Here is an 18786-nt window from a genome sequence, read left to right as displayed (position 1 = left end):
GCTGTTTGCATTTTGTTTCATCTGCCCAGGGACTGCAGATGAAAATGAGCTTTGAGCAACATCCCTGTATAATGCATCAGAAGTATTGAAACTGTTTATTATATGAGGTCCCTGTCAAATAAACTTGTAAATAAATAAATTAAACTGTGGTACTGGAGGCAAAATGTGCATTATTAAACTGCCATTTAGGTTTTGGAGAAAGAAAGACAAGGCTTCAGTCTGTAATCGATTCAACTCACTTGCTCATGTCGCTGACGTTGTCAGCAGCGAAGAAGAAGTTCTGAAATCGCTGGTGGCACATTTTAAACACGCTTGTGAGGAGAGAGAAAAAGAGGGAGGAACAAACATGAAGTGAATCTCAGGCCACATGAAGCTCATCACTGAGAAATTAAAACACATAAATCATGCACACACACAAACACACACACGTAAAACAAATTTGTCAGTCGAGATGAGATTCCATGATTTCATTGAAAACAACGTCTGCTTTTTCATTAACAGTTAATTTTGAAAATGCAGAAAAAAAGGTTTTATTTTGCACAGTTTCTTGCATCACGTACGCATAATGCTGAGACAGATCATCCTCTGTGCACCGGGACAATAAAGCTCTTGTTTCAAACTATCCAGTTACATCTAAAAGACTGAAATATCTTTTCAACTCCTTCATAATTTCTACAAGATACAAAACCTCACATATCCCAAGACAAAATGTTAAAAATCCTGTTGATATAACCCATCTTGAAGTTCATCCTTACTATTTTCTCTTGTGCTCTCCGGCGCTCTCTATGTTGTAGCTGGCTATATTAACAAAACCCTCTGCCTTCTCATCCTGCAGGAAAAAACAAACACAAAACACACAATTCAATAAAGTTACAAATGGGACTGGATGAAGAGAAAGAAAGGCAGCAAAATTAATATTTAAACACTATGGACTCCTACTCAAACAAAAGGCACTCAAGATATAATACAGTAAAATCGTAAAACGTCAATAGTGAAATCATCTTTGAAACTGGGTGCTTCAATGCTACTACGTCATTCAACTGATTCTGCAGAGATTAAAGGGATAGTTCAGATTATTATGTCTATATTTAGAATATTTTCTTGACCTTCCTGTCAGACAGCCTTTATCGACGGGAAAGAGGTGTGCTGTTGGTGTTTTAAAAGATCTCGCAAATAAACAAACAAACAAACTAACAGATAGAGGCAGCAGCAGAACGGCAACTCCTGTGTTCTGCAAGGTGAAACTGCTGCTTTTACAAAGGGAATTTGGTTGAGTGAGAGAGAGCAACTTTTGACTTCCATAGGACAGTTTCCCATTGAAAAAGGCAGCCTTACGGCAAGGTAAATGGGAGAAAATACTCTAAATATAGCGTACACTTATAATGATGATGATTTTTTTAGATGGATGTTTTTAAGTGGCTAAAATACATTGTGCTGCTGATCCTGACCACAGCAGCACATCCTATACCAGCACTACTGCTGCTTCTTCAAACTGGGGACGTGTCGACCTCCATCTACTGTAGGTAAATTATAGGTAACACACTGACTATGAATAAGTAGCTCATACAACCCCACTACAAATAATCCAAACTATCCCTTTAAATATATCCTTAGGTTTATTCCCACCTGTTGGCTGGTGTACCAGTAAAGGGACGGCCCCTTGAGGACGAACCAGAAGCGCTGCCACTTCTGCGTGAGGAAGACACTGCTCTCCTTCCTCTTCTTCCACAGCCAGCCATCGCAGTCGGGTTTACCCAACTCACGGCAGGACACGCGACGCCGACTCATTGCTGTCGTCATTCCTGGAAAGACGGAAAGGTGGGGAGAAGAAAAGCAATGGCGTTTTATACAGAGATAAACACCCAGTATTTTGGTCTTTACTTTCCCTGATTCTGAGGGTTTTTACATCTTTTGACTTTTACCTGCCAATCTAAACATTTTCAAAGGATAAACACTCTAACTTGTGCATATTCCTCCATTTTCTTCCATGTATTGCACAAAATATGGGATATTACAAAGTAGATTCACGTGGATTAATAATTACCTCCATGTTAAATCCTACCCATAGATCTGTTAATCCTTAGGAAACATTTTCTATGAACATTACACCTATTTATTCTCTACTCTGCTCTTAAACTAGTGCTTAATTTGCTTTTGTTCTGGTCTTGATTCGGTCTGTACCCCTATGGAGCCTGGTTTTGGTACTGACTTGTTCTTGACTACAGCTCAGTGGCGAAGCATTTTGCATTATATTCATACAGTATTATAGCATAAACTTTTACCTTTTGTAGAGTTCCTCTCTCTGTCTTTATTCCCCTGAAAAGAGAAGCAGATACAGTTTATTTTATGTTTAAAATTGTGACGTTCAAAATGTTTTAAGTGGTTGCATGTCTTTCTTGGTTTCCTCACCGTGTGTCCCACCATTTCAGGGCAGGAACTTATGCTCGCCGTTTCCTGATTGGTTCCTGGTGAAGAACTTCTGAAATACCCAAAGGGTGAAGGACTTCTGGGTGACGGCGACTGGTCTTGTCTCAGACCTGGAGACAGCCTCAAACTGTCTAAACCCTCAAACTCACCTAAGAAACACACACGGACATAATCAATCTACAGAAGCCAGCAGTGTACATGGATTAGATTATAAGTACAGTGACAGGGGTAACAGTCAAGGAAAATACAACTATTCAGCACACCATATAGTATATTTATACATAATTCACACTGAATTTACGTCAAGCAATTTCTAATCTACATTTAATACTCCATAATAAATCAACATCACTGTATCTAGGTGACAAATTTCATCTATGTGACTGATACAAGTGCAATACATCCATTACCCTAACAATTACTCTGACCGGTTTTCCATTAAGAGAGAATTTTCTGATTTGTTGTCATCTCATGTGAGGTTACGCCGTGAAATCCTTTTAATGTCACTGCAAAATGAAAAGCAGCATTTTCACACAAGCAATCCTGAAAATCCTGTTTTTTCAATGAAGCCATTAAAGTTGAGATGAAATGAAAAATGCCTTTTTAAAAACCTTTTAGATAATATCCCCAGTCACATTGTGCCACCAGGCTATTTAATAATATATGCCAAAAAAAAAGAAAGAACAAAACTGTTTCTTTGTATTCTATCAAAATCCATTGATGCTTTCTTCCAGTAAAACCAAATATCATGACATCCACCCATCAATCAGTCTTCAATGTTTATCAGCACAGAGGATTAATTAGTTAAGCAGCTAGCAACAGCATGGAACAGCGGTTTCTCACAACGTCCTGCCTGCCTATCCTGTTTCACTCAGAAATACATCACAGTATGGAAACTAAATATTGGAAATGCTGTTTCATCTGGGCTTTGAAGCTACTACAAGGAACCTTCATGTTTTCTTGATTTTTTTTGCCCCTGTGGACAAAAACAGTAGTGTTTCCTCCATGATCCCTTGAAAGTAAAAATATCTAAATAAAGATTCTTCTTTTTTACTGGCTACTCACTGTAACATTGGCTGTAAAAATGTAAACACAGGCTCGTTTCATCTGATTTCACAGACAATCCCACCCAGTGGCAGCCATTACACTATATAGAAATAGTCTTCTTGATAGTCTTGTTGGCTCATATAGAGCCATCAGTATTAAATGGAGACTGTTTCAAAACCACTTAAAAACTCCTGGGTAGCTTTAAAGAAGAGAATCAACTGCATAATCTAAGGCAAAAAATTCTTTTGCTACATAGGCTATAGAAACATCATTAAAATATACCCTGTTGGGTCGTCTACACTGCTAACAGAAAGATCCCAGGGTGATAGGTTTATTTTAAATTGCCTCTTTACATAATTTAGCATTTTTTTCCTCATTTTACCCAAGTGACATATTTGGAGGGCTTAAGTGGATGTTATTCTTTCAGATTTCTTTATCAAGATCCACCTGTCTCTGCAAAACCCTCTCTGCTTTATGTTCCAGACAACATCCTGCTTTAACAGCTGAAAATAGATACATACAATTTCAGCATGCAGAATAAAAAACAACATCTTGCCTTTGTGTTTTCTTACCTGAGGCTGACAGTGACAGCCTTCCCTGTTGGCTTTGAAATGACGTGAGAGTCAGACCGCCCTCCAGCTCTTTGTCAGAGGGCAACTCTGATTCCTCCTGTCCCATAGGCTGCTGCTGCTGCTGCTGCTGCTGCTGCTGCTGCTGCTGCTGTACCTCAGGCCCGTGGACGGCTCTCCTGGAGCGAAAAACACAAAGAAACCCATCACAACACCAACCAAAAACCACTGGATGATGGTGCCTTCAGGTGCTTCAGAAAGGCTGTAACATCTGAGATTTCAGATTCAGCTGCTACAAAATGAATAAACATACAAACAATAAGACTGGGATACACCAACAAAGATTCATTTTCAAAATTAAATCATGCTTTAACTTAAAATCATGTTGTGCCAAGCTTTTAAGATAGCTCAAAATTTAGAAAGAAGCAAACAATGTTATGTGTTGTCAACTTTTTAGTTAGCTAGCAAACATACAATGTAACATTTTGTTCACTTTTTTGCTAGCTAGTATACAACGTAACATTTTCTTACGGAATACAAAGTGGCTGAAAGTTCAGTTTTAGTTTCTTTTTGAGTTTTCCCCCCTTACTAGATTACGACAGCACTCAAATTTATTTATTTCTTTATTTTAATTTGGACACGCTCCATACTTGGTTTGCAACTTGAATTTACTAAACGGAGATTAGTTGTTAATTGTGTAACGTTGCTCTGCTTACATTTAAATCTGGATTTACTCATTTTACACCTGGTTTTCTGCTCGAGTCTGATTAGAAGCTATCTTAGATTAAATTTATCTTTGCTGATTCAACCCAAGTGGTGAATAGAGGCCGTCGTCACAACCACAATATCATGTGACAATGTCTTTGACAAGTGAAACAACCTAAATGACCTATATTGTCTTTTAAAGAGGTGAAATATGACTCTATATGCCATTAGCCTGAACTTTCTACTTGTTTTTCCTTTAGACTGGAGTTGTGTATCAGGATGTGACAGGATTATTTACAACCTTAATGTGCCATCCCCGCCTACTCCCTCCATTTGTCTGAGTTCGCCTGCTCTCAATCAGCTCTCACGTCTCCGTTTGCCTCTCCATCACTCTTTTTCCTCATCTTTTCATTTTTTCTTCCACTTGTTTGTGTCTTTCTTCATCTCTCTAAAACTCCCTACTCGTCTCTTCCTTTTCTCTCATTTCCAGTCAGCCGTGGGTTGTGGGTGTGCATAGTGGAATTTATGGCATTTGCAGTGTGACCTCATCACAAACCTACCGGCAGATTAAGGAGGTCAAAGGGTTTGTGGGAGGTTGTGCTCGAATGAGTAAATCCTTGGTACTTTTGTGAAACAAACTTATGTTCAACATGCCCATAGATGAGTTATTACGCCTTTAAAAAGATTCCAGTTCAAGTTCCCACAGATCAGCTATTTTTTATTGGTTACACAGGAAATGAAAATATTCAAGAAAGAATGTAACTGAGATTAGAGGCCGAGGTACTGCAGGATGATTTGCTTCAAAGGAAATGTCTACTGCAAAACTGATTATTTTGCATGTATTGTGTTTTAAGATTAAAGGTCCCCTGTGGAGTTTTCTTCTCAGCACATAAAATTTACATTCAGTGTCTCTCACCATAAAGTTTCTGTCTATCCTTGTGGTCTATCAAACACGCTGAAAGCATTTCCCTCCTCAAAAAACATTTAAAATTTGAAACCTGCATTGTTTACATCACTGTTTGCTAGTTCACAGCTCTTCTTCTTCCCTGAATTTTAGGCACATTACCGCCACCTATTGGTCAGTGGAATAGAGTGAAATCATTGTTGTAACACATCACCCATATGCACATGCATTTAAATATAAAACGCGGACCCACTCATCAAAACAATGCTCCACACTGCTACTGGCAGTCACAAATTCCTCAGTGTGTGGGATTTAGTGGCAACTAGCATTAACATCTAGTCTTACCCTCCCCTTCCTAGCATGCAGGAGAACCTACTGTGGCCACAAAAGTCATGCTAAATGCACATGAAGACGCAATGGTTCTACTCCAATCTTCCTGTGAGTGTTTGAGTTGCTCACTCAGGCTGAACCCAGTGACACTTCAGAGGAAGCTAATTTCGGCAACTTGTATCCATTATCTCATTTTTTCAGTCACTACCCAAAGCTCATGACCACAGGTGAGGATTGGGACGTAGATCCTCTGGTAATTGAAAGTTTGGCCTTCTGGCTCAGCTCCCTCTTCACCATGCTGGTCCAGTACAACCCCTCCATTACTGCTGATGACACTCTCCATTTCACATTGGCTTGTGAATAAGACCCTGAGATACTTAAACTGCTTTGGATGGGGCAGCAACCCCACCCAGAGAAAGAAATCCACTGTTGTTAGTGCTACACACTAATGAAAACATACTTAGGAATATTACATTCCATTCCTGCCATATTCTGCCAATAAACCCCCATAAATCTTACACACTGGACCTTAAAGAGCTGAATGATTGATGATATCACAAAAATACATTAATGCACCAGACAGTGATGTGTTTTGGTTATAGGAATCATTCAGTTCTCATGAAGGAAAAGTTCAGGTTTCCTAAAACTACAGAAACAATCCATATTCACCTATAGCTATAATCCTTTCTCTATTTCTATATCGATTAAGATGCTTTTTATGGATAAAAAACATGAGGTGGAAATTTCAGTTTTGGTTAATCCACTGAACTAAATACTTGAAAAATCAGAAACAAAATCACATTGATGCAAAAATCATATTACAATCCAATTTCACTCACAGTGATGTAATACACCCAGAATTATTAAAAGGAATAACTGATTATTAAAGGGAAAGCTAATTTATACTCTCACCTGAAAGAGAGGGACCTGACAGAAGCTGCTACCCTCTCAAATATGGAGTGTCTCGGATTCTCCTCCTTTTCCTCCTCCTCCTCCTCCTCCTCCTCCTCCTCTGACCTCTCTTCTGTCTCCTCTTCCTCCTTCTGAGAAGAAATCAGCAGAAATACAAGCATGTGAGTGTGCACACTGAACTGTGTGTGTGTGTGTGTGTGTGTGTGTGTTTAGGGGTTAGCAGAAAGGTAAAGAAGCGGATGTCATGTGGAGTGCAGTGGCAAGCTTCTCCTCAGGTCTCCTCTGTGGCTTATGGCATGAGGCAACAACACAGAGACAGACACACAAATGAAGACACAAAGTCTGTGCTAAAAGCAGGGCAACAGGGAGCTGATACACATCTCCTTATGTATGTTTTCTCACCCTATGACTGACTGGTTCTCAGATTAACATGGTAATAATGGTCACAAGGGAGTGTGAAATGCTTGTGCGCTTGTCTGCAGCATGTAATTAAGTGTGTAGTTCAAAGACAAACAACAGTCGGCATAGTGACAACTGAGAGACCTGGTAAGTGTTTATGGAAACGGATCCCAAGTGATGTGAAGTGAAAATCAGAGAGGGGATTCTCCTGCTGAAAAGGTTCCGGTTCTCCTGACATAAACTGTGTAAACAATCCAGTTTCAGAAGGATGTCTCTGTCACCCCTGGATGTAATTATCCTAAACTCAAACTAACTGGTAGAAAATGAAAATGATACGTGTGCAGCAATAACAATGCTGGTTTGGGGTTTCTTCTAATGACTTCAACAAACAATTTGACAATTTCTAAATTAAGTTTTCAAGCCGCTTCTGAGGGAAAGTATGAGTAAAAAGAAGAGAAATGTGATTCCCGAGGCCCTGTGTGGTCCCATCGTGAGTAATTTACTGGTAAACGGTGATGATATGCAGAGTTTTTCCAAATGTTCTGTCAAAACGGGGCTGGTGGAGGTGATACCGTGTGTGACACATGGATGAGAAAGCAAATGATGAATAGTGTATGTAAGGGGAAACTAGTATGATCCTGCCACCTGTTGAAAGTAACTCTTAACAAATAGACAGTAGCATATCACCAGAGTAACAGCTAACTTCTGTTCGCTCTACTCTTTGCTGTGACTATCTTTGGTTGTAGCTAGCCTGTTCACCTGTTTTCCTGTGACGTCACACTCAGGGTGGGAAGCTCAAGTATTGTATTATTGAAACCTGTATCAATGCAGACAAACTTATTTTGTTTGTTTATTTGACAGGGACAATGCACAGCTCCTTAGCTGTACCAGAGTTAGCTATAAGCTCATTTCCATCTGTAGTCCCTGGGCAGGAAACACTATAATTATATTATATAACAAATAGTTATAATTTTATCGCTTTCCAATTGATCAGCATCTGAGTATATTCAAAGTTTCCATTTGCTATTTTGATAAGCTCATAGAGTTGACGGAGCGATGAGGTAGGTGGAGGAAGACTTTAATGATCCCTGACCTGTTTGGAGGAGACCTGGATTTGTTGTTTGCGTCGCACTGATCCAGGAATCTTCTTCAGGACCAGAGTGACTCCATTGGGATTCTCCCGCAGCTTCTTCACGAGGTTAGCTCGGCTCCAGCCCACCTGACGCAGCAGAACGGACGATTAGTCAGGCTGAAGGTTATTGTTTCAGACACTCACACAACACTCTGCAGGAACAGTAACTGTACAGAGGATTGTCTTTGTTGCTTCGGAGTGGAGACAATTCACAGCTCATACAAACATAGACTGAGACCGTGTGTATACAGTGCAATAAAGCAGTGAGACATACTGTACACACAGGCTTGTGTACACATACTTTGAATAATATATTACATAACACTCACCACTATCTGGTCGTTTACTTGAATCACTTCATCACCAGCCAAGATCTTCACATAGACATCAGGAGAAGGCTGCAAAAGCAGAGACGAACAACACAAATAAGAACTCATAGTAAATAAAACCCAGCTAAATATTGTTTTAGGGACAAATGATGCTCGTACGCACTGTGACGTTCAGTGAGTGAACAGGCAGACATTCAGTGTTTTACTGTAGTAATGTGGACAAATGAGACAGAGTACATGAGTGTAATTTTAATTTTTGTTATACCTCATCAAAAGATTTGTGAGTGTTGAGTACAGATAATTGAAATTACCAGGATAGGATTCATTTGGTGTCAGAACAATCAGAAAATTTAGTTTTTGACAGGGAAATTTCACCTGACCACCTAGTCAAGTTAGACCAACAACCCTAAAAGTCTGTGAAAATTTTGGTTAAAAAACTTGCTGAGTTGTTGAGTTGCTGACATCATAATATGCCGGATGAAAGTAAAGTTTGGTTGCTAACTTTTTTTTTATCACGTATTGCATATCAATTTTTTCCTCATTTGTAATTTGTAATGTGGTATTAGGTTGTAACCATGTAGTCCATGTTGAATGACCTAGATTAGTTCAAAAAGTTTTTTATTAACATTAACCTTGATAACAAGTCATGGTTAAGCAATGTTTCAGTGGTTTTAAGGAATCTACTGGCGCAGCAGCAAGACTGGGACAAAAAATCACATTGTAATAATATAAAGCTTCAAAGTGTTTCAGCAGACTTGGACAGCAACATGAATCTTCACTGGGATGCTTCAGCCAACCTGTCACCCAGACGCTAAAACAAGCACAATGACAACAACAACCCTACCCTTTGTAGCACTCCTGTTGTTTCCACATTACAAGCTCAAAGCTCATCAACACACTGGAGTCAGAAGAACGACTTCCCAACTTGGGAAATGAGACCATCTGAGGAGCAACTGAATGCAACATTATTTGCATTATCTGGCACTTAATCATGATTTGCAAACTTTTACAATGTCTTTTGAAGTGAGAAATAATTTGTTGTAATGATAATTTGTAAAATGTTGACATTGTCTAGGAGGGAACATGGATAAAATCTTCTATCATTGGACAGTATGTGACGTAAAACAAACACTCTAAATAAGAAACTGTTGGATAAAATAATTAGAATAACTTAACAGAAATCTCTGTTTTTGGCTGGTCCAGTGAACTACATACCTGACATCGACTGTAATGAGCTTTCAAAATCATTGATTCTCCCAATTTTTTCATCCGCTGTGTGTCCTTAGAATAACACCCCAATTACTATACAGTAATAGCTACCAGGATGTGGAAAAAGTCTGACAGTAAAACTTATATTGTCCTGCAGTACCATCATATCGCCCACCCGTAATGTCCTGAGGAAATCCTGAGGTGATCCATTGAAATGGAATAATAACTTTGTGGACACATTACAGTTATAGCGCCCAGGTTGATTTTAAAATGGTACAGGCTGTGCTTTGTGTGTGTGTGTGTTAGTGGGCAGTGGTCACGTCTCTTATTAGCAGCCAGCCGCTGTGATGTACAGTAACTGCAGTAGCAGGGGAGTCGAGGGTACTTTGTTGTTGACATCATGGAAAAATAACATCTCCATCTTTCTGTCCCAGAGGGGAGCTGAGCTGCCCTCACACTCACTTTACAAGCCCTCCTTATTCTGGCTGATAAACACTCCTCCATCTCTCCATCGCTCCATCGCTCCACTGTTTATTTTACAAGCCCTCTGATCCTCAACTGATCTTTTCTCAGAAAATCATGCATCTCTGCTCTTTCCACGGGACGATTTTATTTTTGCAGAGAAGCCAAATCAATTAAAACTGCATACTAAAACAATTCACCACTTTTAATGTAATAAATCCAATGTATTAGATTTCCCAGTGGTTCCCAAATGGTCAATATTAGATGACCTGAGAATGAGATTTAACAATCAATAGAGATGTTCCAATACCATTTTTTCCTTCCCGCTATGATTTGGATGCTTGAACTTTGTGTTTTTGCTGATAACAATATCGATCTGATACCAGTGTGTAAAATAAAAAGAGTCTCTGAGTTCAATTTGCTCTGGAAAGATACTGTTTTCTTTTCCCCACAACCCCAAAACAGTTCAGTAAGGCTTCCCCCTGATAGCTGATGATTCAAATCATTAGTCAGAGCAGCTGTAGTCGACTGAGTTTACAAAAAATGCAAAGGGAAAACATTTCAATGAGGAATTAAAGGGACTCAAAATATATTTTTTTATATTAGCTGGTGCACTTATTAAAAAATATCCTCGGGACAACATGCGCTGCTGGTTGACTGATAAGAGAGGGTGGAAGGAGTAGTTCCAGCTCGTGTTTTTTATCTGTATCATTGTACACAGAGAAATGCAACAGCATGACAGGCTACAAACTCCTGGAGAAACACTGATTGGGAAATAGACAATCCATCCTCCTCTTGCCACAGACACTCTGCTCACCATGAGCTGGCTACAATATGTGGGCTTTGCAATGCGATCTGATGCCGAGGTACAGCTGACAACTCTCTCCTCCACTAACCACAGAATCAGGAAAGTGCCGGGGTCAACAATCAGCCACGTTCGAGCCACCAATGTTGTCAAAAACACCGATATACTGGTAGTGAATGTTTGACATGCTTTAAATACTTTTTTCTCAGTATCAACACACTGGTGCTCGCTGCAACTACTCGCTCTCTCTTCTGTCTGACAGTGAGTTCTGACACAGTCCCTGACTATGTGGGAACTGCGGGAACTTGTCCCTCATCTCATTTGCTCCGGTTGAACATCCCATTTCATCTTATAACTTTGCTATATTAACTTTTAATAAAAATAAAAATCTAAAATCGTGAGTATCTAGTATCTAGTATCGTGGAAACACTACAAGCCACCAACTCTGAGCATCAGTAATCTGACAACCTGGGAAACTCAACATTCAACTATCTTTCTCCAGACTCACTTCCTGAATCTTTAAAGGTAAAATGGAAAGTACCATGTTAATCATGAATGTAAAACAAGCCATGATGTTTTGTGAACTGATAGGTTGGAAGTGTCTTTGTTTACAAACAGTCTGCAGTCAGCAGCCTCCAGCAGATATTTATAAATACAAAGTATTTGCAGCACAGGGGCTCTGATTGGTTTCAGTTTCAAAGCAGTGAAGCAAAGAAAGATAAGCCAACAGCTAAAAATAAAACGTGTCACACAAAAGTTGTTCCAAGGGGATTTCTGCCTGGTCTGGAGCTCATGCTCTCATAATAAATTAATCCAAATTAAGATTTTTATACTTTAACTGTGCAGAGCAGAATTCAGAGCAGAAAAAGGCATCATTGTATACTGATTTATTTTCCACCAGAAACAACCACTAAATGAGTTTTTGGTCACAAAAACAGAGGAGAATTGATGTGTTTCTGGAAAAAAAGGGGGGCCAGAAAAAGAAAAACTGATAAGTCTTCTTCTTTATTTTTGCTCCTCACAACTGAAAAAGTACTTCCAGTTCCTTTTAGATGAGACACCCAGAACAAGTGTGCTATCTGTGTTTAACAGATGAAAACCTTCCAAAAGGAGAATTCTAAGTGTGAGCGTGAGTGTTATCTCCTGCAGAAATATGTGACAGACCTGAGCCATAGAGTCACAGCTGTTTACCAGTTACAAAAACAGACACTGTAAGGCAGTCTGGATGTCTCTTCATGGGGCTCTTTGCAAAAAGACAAACTGTAATCAAAGATAACCTTTAGGTCTGGAGTTGAAGAGGAGCAGAGGTTTGAGTCATGCTCTCGTCAGAGGCTTGGTTAAGAGCACTGAGATGACAGCCATGGTTAACTGTGTGGTTTTGTGAGCTGAGTCAACAGCGAAAGCAGGAGAGTAAATGAGAGAGTCTGACCTCAGCGGCAGTTCCGGTCACGTAGTGGTTACTGGAGCCAGTGGACGCGATCTCAATCCCCTAAGACAGAGACGGAAACAGAAAGATGTTACATAAAGAACATTTCGGACTGATAAATCAGCATATAATGACACCTTTGCAATACACAGTGTCAAAATTATTCACACTAATGGACTCATAAACATCACTCTGTCTTGTCGTCACTGAGATATTGACGTCCATCTCCAGATCTATCGATGGTTCAGGCTGTAATTACCCGTCAGCCTGGCTTGATTGATTATTTCAAGTCATATAGGGCATGGACAGAGCCAACTAATCACAACCCAGATCACATAATCAATACATATCACATGACAACAGAGACATGAACAGATTTAAACTTCGAACTGAAAAGACCAGAAACCATTTCCTCCTATCGGCCACAAATATAACATCCTACAGGCCAAAATATTGATTAGATAGGAGCCACAAGTGGAGGCTCGACAGATAATAAATGACAATATAGTGAAACACATTGATATAATATAATATAATATAATATAATATAATATAATATAATGTAATATAATAATATCTCTCTTGAGGGGAGAAGATATTATTTTTGATGAACACTGTGCATTAAAAGGTTAGTTTGGATTATTTACAATATTCCAAACTGACTTATAATGTCTAGGTCAATGTGTGGTATATTTAGAATATTATCATTGCTTTACGTTGCCTTCAGACAATGTTTTCCGACAGGAAATTTCCGTTATTTAAGCCAAACATCGCTCTCTCCAGAGCAACCAAACTCCATTGGCAAAAACTGTAACTTTACACTACACAAAACACAAGAGTTGCTGCAGTGAGCAGCAGTGAAAATATTCTAAATATAGAATACACTCAAACTGATATATTGATTTTTTTAGGTGGACCTTTTTTAAGCGGCTAAAATATGTTTTGCTGCTGACCCTGTCCACAACCGTTCGTTTTTTCGCTTCCTACACGATACTCCTGCTGCTTCACCAAACTGGGGGTGTGTCGACCTTCATCTAATGTAGGTAATACACTAACCACTGATAAGTACCTCGTGTAGCACATTCAATTGTGATTTTTAGCTTTTAATATAGAGAAATCAAGAGCACTTTGACATAGCCTCCCTGTTGCCTGCTGTATATCTGTGTTATACTTGAGGACCACAATGGGAATAAGCCCTCTGTTTTTAGCCTCTGTGATATTTATTGTATGTATATATACATATATTGAGAAGAGTTGTTTATCATCAAATAAATTTAATCGATGCAATAAATTGAACATTATAGTTTGTTATAAACCATTTCAGTGCTGCAGTTCCAAGAGACAACTTTACAACAACATAATGTAGTAAAATATTCATCATCTGGGCTAACTACACTGTTATTTTTCTATTAAAGGCTTTTATGCTTTAACAAAAACATAAAAACCATCACATCCAGCGCTTTAAACCAAGACAAATACCAACAATGGATAATGGTACCAGCTGAGTCACTATTTTGTTAGTCATGTCCCTGCGCTGCACATATAAACCACAATGGACAGACCTCAAAGCTTAAAAACTATTTTATATTTATATTTTGTGACTGGAATTAATTTAAACTTAAGGAAAGTGAAAGAAGGAAAATACAGGAATGTAAACTTGTAGATTCAAATTTAATTTTTGAATAGACCCAGTGTGCGTCATCATGTTTTGAGCATTCAGTGTGTGTGAATTATAATTCTTCCTGCCTCTCACTTCCCATTCTGTCTGTCTTTAGTTCCCATTACTTTTTATCATTTAGAAGCAGACCTCATTATCAGCGATGTGCTCCAATCAATTTCTCGTTTTGTTGCTGGTTGTTGAGCACATTTGTAAAAATTATCCACTTCCACTGTAGAAACGATGTGAAAAATGACCCCCAACAGTTTCACTTAAACCGCCACCCAGAAACACTTCTGCACAACAACAACAACAGAAAAAACACTGTATGCTTGTCTACAGCATCAGAGGTGATGAAGTGGAGCTTGAAAATGTGCATATTCGCTTTTAAGACAACACACGGAGATGATTAGAGAGGTCGATAGAGCGAGTGAACGAGCCCAAGGAAATGGAACAGCTATTATCATCTAACATGAGAGATTTTTACCTAATGGACTGAGTACACAAAAGAGAAGGAAATTGGAAAAAATGTATTGGAACAAAACTGCTCCCGACTGCAGAAATAAAGTGGAAAGGACACTAGATGATGTAGGAAACAGCTAAAGGAGAGAGCTCTAACTGCTGTACCCTATGTGCTGACTGAAGGCTAAGGCATTAAGAGAGGAGAGGAGGCAGGAATAGAAAGGTGTTTATGAACAACCAGACAAGAGATGGGAGGTTTTAGGAGAGAATAAAGAGAATAGTACAGAGAGAACCTTGAGTTAGATGAAAGAAGAGACGAGTGGAGCCAAACGATGATGAAAACTCCAGGCGAGGATGAAGGCAGAAAATGAATACTGAAAATGAGAGATAGAGAATGAGAGAAAATAAGATACAGAATCAGAGCTGATGTGTGAAACTGGTGAAGCGGTAAAACGGTGAAAGGATTTTTAAAATGATGGCAATAATTAGATAGGAGACGCTGAACAGATGAACAGGAAATAACTCTGCAATAAGACCTAAAAAATGGCCAAACAGAGGTGACAGTGAACAATCTGAATGTGATCAACACTTAATCTTGGAGTTGGTTTACAGTTTCTAAAACATTTTCAAATCAATCTTATTAGAAGATTTTGTGTCGTTAGGAATGATCATCAGTAAATTAACTGATTTCTTTAAATTCAAAATAATAATAATGGATGAGGCAAGAAGAAGAACAAATGTCCGATACAGTAAAAGACTTAACACTTTTGCATGAGCTCGGACTTTAAAAAAACATTTGCATTTAATAATGGCTAAAGGTCAGAGTTATTATGAATAAGAGGGCTTTACCAGCTGATCACCAGGCGACACAGGCACCAGGTCGACACTCTCGAGCTGAGCAGTGTGGGTAAGAAGCCCTTCAGGACTCGAGTTCAGGATCTCATCACACACCGCCACCAACTGACGACACTAGAGGACGAAACAAAACAACATTTACGATCAATAACATATGATACAACAGAAACAAACACAACAAGAGGAAAAACAAGAGAAATTACTTCTAGAGAGTAAAGACATATAGAAATAGTTGTCTCTCTCACCACAGAGATGATGTCCTTCTCCTTTTCATAGACAGAGGTATCCTGCTGATGGAAGAAACAACATGACATGAGTAACAATGGAACAGTTTCACAAAGCAGTGGGTCAAAATGAGACAACAGCGCCCTACGTAAACTAATTTTGATATTGATTTGTGGAAATGGGGCAATCTGACTCAAAACTCATGTCCCATTTCCTCTTCACAGTATGAGTCAGGAAGTGGAAGGGCCGCGGTATCCAGAGGCAAGAGAGGCATCACTCCAGACCTGTACTGTTTTTTTTTTTTTTATCATAGCAGAACTCATGTACACTCAACCAAAATATAAACACAGCACTTTTGGTTTTGCTCCCATTTTTCACAAGTTGAAGTAAAAGATCTTAGATTTCTCTCATATTTTGCTCATAAATTTGTTTAACTCTGTGAGTGAGCACTTCTCCTTTGCCAGTGTAATCCATCTACCTGACAGGTGGGACATACAGAGATGCTGAAAAAGGGCACGATTATTGCACAGGTGTGTCTTAGACTGGCTGTAATAAAAAGGCACTCTAAAATGTGCATTTTGATCTTGAAAAATTATCATTAGGCACTGAAATATGGCTATTTGACTATTCTATTAGTCCTACTCCGCGTCTGATTGGCTTCCCAATCAATCACTCATCACGCCTAAATCTAACCAACCCAGCCAACAAAGACAGAGTAGGGTGAGTCATGACTTTATCTTCCTGGGAAAAACGTTGGTATGTGCAGCCCTACGTGAAACAGTCATAGTCCAGTGCCTAATGAATGTCTTTTTTCCAAATAAAACTGCACATTTTAGAGCGGTCTTTTATTGTGACCAAGCAGCAGCCTCAGCTGCAGAGAAGTGAAGCCAAGGAAGAAGCGCCAAAAACTGCACTTACTACTGCATTTCTAAATACCACACCTGTCAGGTGGATGGAATATCTCAGCAAAGGAGAAGAGCACACTAAGCACACTTGTGAACAAAATTTGAGAGAAATAAACCTTTTGTTTGTATAGGATGTACAGCCTGTGAAAATGGGAGCAAAAACAAAAGTGCTGCGTTTATATTTTGCTTGAGCGTATGAATGAAAAAATACAAAAAAAATTAACATACTCTATATAAATTGCAGTACAGTAGGTGGAAAATCCCTTTAGCAGTGTGTAATGTCCACTTCATCCAAGGGTTTACACTAATCCCCACAAGCACACAAGCCTGGCTATGCACCTTATGTAACAAATGTACACACACACACACAAACACACACAGGAAGTCAGTGGTCAGTGTCACAGTTACAGTACAGAATCAGTAGAGTGGAATTAAACTGCTTAATCTCCGGTTTAAGAGAAGTATTGATAATGATCCTTTAGACATTACTATGAGGAGGAGGTTGTGAATGAAGACGGATGATGACACAGTTTAAATGAGAAGAGGCTAGGTGTTTAAACAGCATGCAATATTGACTGAATAAGACGTAGGCCACATGCCATTACTGCCTAAACTAATTTGCCATGGCTGATGGTGCACTGAGTTGGATTTTAAATGCAAACTAATCCCTGTGAAATGTGACAAGGGATCACCAGTGGACACGGCTGGATTTCCGTACTAATTAAAGGCTGTGACACGAGTCCAGAGGGAGGGGTACGACTGACTGGGAGAGGCTGTTGTCAGGATGGCTGGTCAGTTCAACTTGTCTACTTGGTGTTTGTCGTGTCTGTTGCTATTCCTCTTAGGCCCTTAAGCGTGGACACATGAGAGATGCAGATCCTACTTTAATTTGATTTACATGACAACAAACCACTCGAGGTTGTGTATAAACACCCAAAGATGTTCTGATCTTTATCTTGATCCCTACTCAAGGAAAGTACCCTCGTCATGGCTGTGAGCTAGGCTGAGTGATGTTGAGTTAGTTAGTTAGCTAGTTAGGGCTTCATTAATAGAATAAACAGAAAAAAACCCCATTTTATTCAGGAAATCAACAAACAACCTGACTTACAAATATAGAGGGGCTGAAGCTGTAACCTCCTGCAGAGCCAGCTGCTAATGTTACCAACAACATATTATTAGTGCAAACAGACCTGGGTAAATGCATCTGAAAATAGATTAAGGGGGTTTCTTTTAGCCACTAAGAGGAGTTTGTGCCACATGATAATACCACAAGGTAATAAAGAGCTTTAGTCTACAGTCATGCAAGCAGCACTGTGTGACTGTGCTGAGTCATGGTGATGCTTTGAGCAAAATTATAACATCAACATGCTCATTATAACAATGCAGATATTTATATTCTTCTTAGTTTAGTGAGATAACATGCTAACATTTGCTAATTGGCACAAAACACAACGTACAGCTGAGGAACTTGGTCATAAGCCCATAAAAGATTTCACCAAAAATTCATCTTGATGGGAATATGAATGGTTGTTCCAAATCTTATACAAATTCATTCAATAGTTGCTAAAGATATTTAATGTCTGCGTCAAAGTGGTGGACTGATCAACCAGCAGCATGACTTTGCCAACCTTATGCTATGATTAGCATGGCTTAACACAATTAATATACTTCGCAGTGACTAGGAGTGACGCCTTCTGCTCAGATGATTGGTCATCACGCTCTCGTCCAACCAAATTCTGATTTGCTGGTTGGTTGCTGGTGTTACCTAAATAAGGAAAGAAGTGATTTTTAATGCATTACTTATGGATTATGCAGACCTGATGTATCTTATTTTTGATTAATGAAACTCCAAACTAAATGACACCATGTTAAAGCACCAGTACAAATCACTGCATTGACCCCCAGCCTCCAAGGACGCGCATGCTGAGTGGATAAACAGTTTATTTTGGATGACAACGGGGGCTGGTAACATAGATCGAATCCGGCCGTCTGTGATTTGACTTCAATCTGTTGAATTTGGCGTTAG

The 18786-nt window shown here is 39.2% G+C and overlaps 1 protein-coding gene across 1 annotated transcript in view; it reads right to left on the bottom strand.

Moving 5' to 3' along the window:
- Positions 1–18786, bottom strand: part of cnksr1 (connector enhancer of kinase suppressor of Ras 1) — a 39685-nt gene that overhangs the window by 4947 nt on the left and 15952 nt on the right. The window contains exons 5-16 of the mRNA XM_084742775.1: positions 15876–15917; positions 15625–15744; positions 12660–12719; positions 8755–8823; positions 8387–8512; positions 6895–7025; positions 4047–4222; positions 2410–2576; positions 2283–2316; positions 1627–1802; positions 756–829; positions 240–311 (exon numbers count right to left, since the gene is read on the bottom strand). Coding sequence (XP_084598901.1) covers positions 240–311; positions 756–829; positions 1627–1802; positions 2283–2316; positions 2410–2576; positions 4047–4222; positions 6895–7025; positions 8387–8512; positions 8755–8823; positions 12660–12719; positions 15625–15744; positions 15876–15917 — 1247 coding nt within the window. The remainder of the gene's footprint in view (positions 1–239; positions 312–755; positions 830–1626; positions 1803–2282; positions 2317–2409; positions 2577–4046; positions 4223–6894; positions 7026–8386; positions 8513–8754; positions 8824–12659; positions 12720–15624; positions 15745–15875; positions 15918–18786) is intronic.

Source organism: Lutjanus erythropterus, chromosome 18 (assembly GCF_056507025.1).
Source record: "Lutjanus erythropterus isolate fLutEry1 chromosome 18, fLutEry1.hap2, whole genome shotgun sequence".
In the NCBI taxonomy this organism is placed as follows: Eukaryota; Metazoa; Chordata; class Actinopteri; order Lutjaniformes; family Lutjanidae; genus Lutjanus; species Lutjanus erythropterus.
Note: the sequence above shows the minus strand (reverse complement) of the source record. Positions and strands in the feature narration are given on the sequence as shown.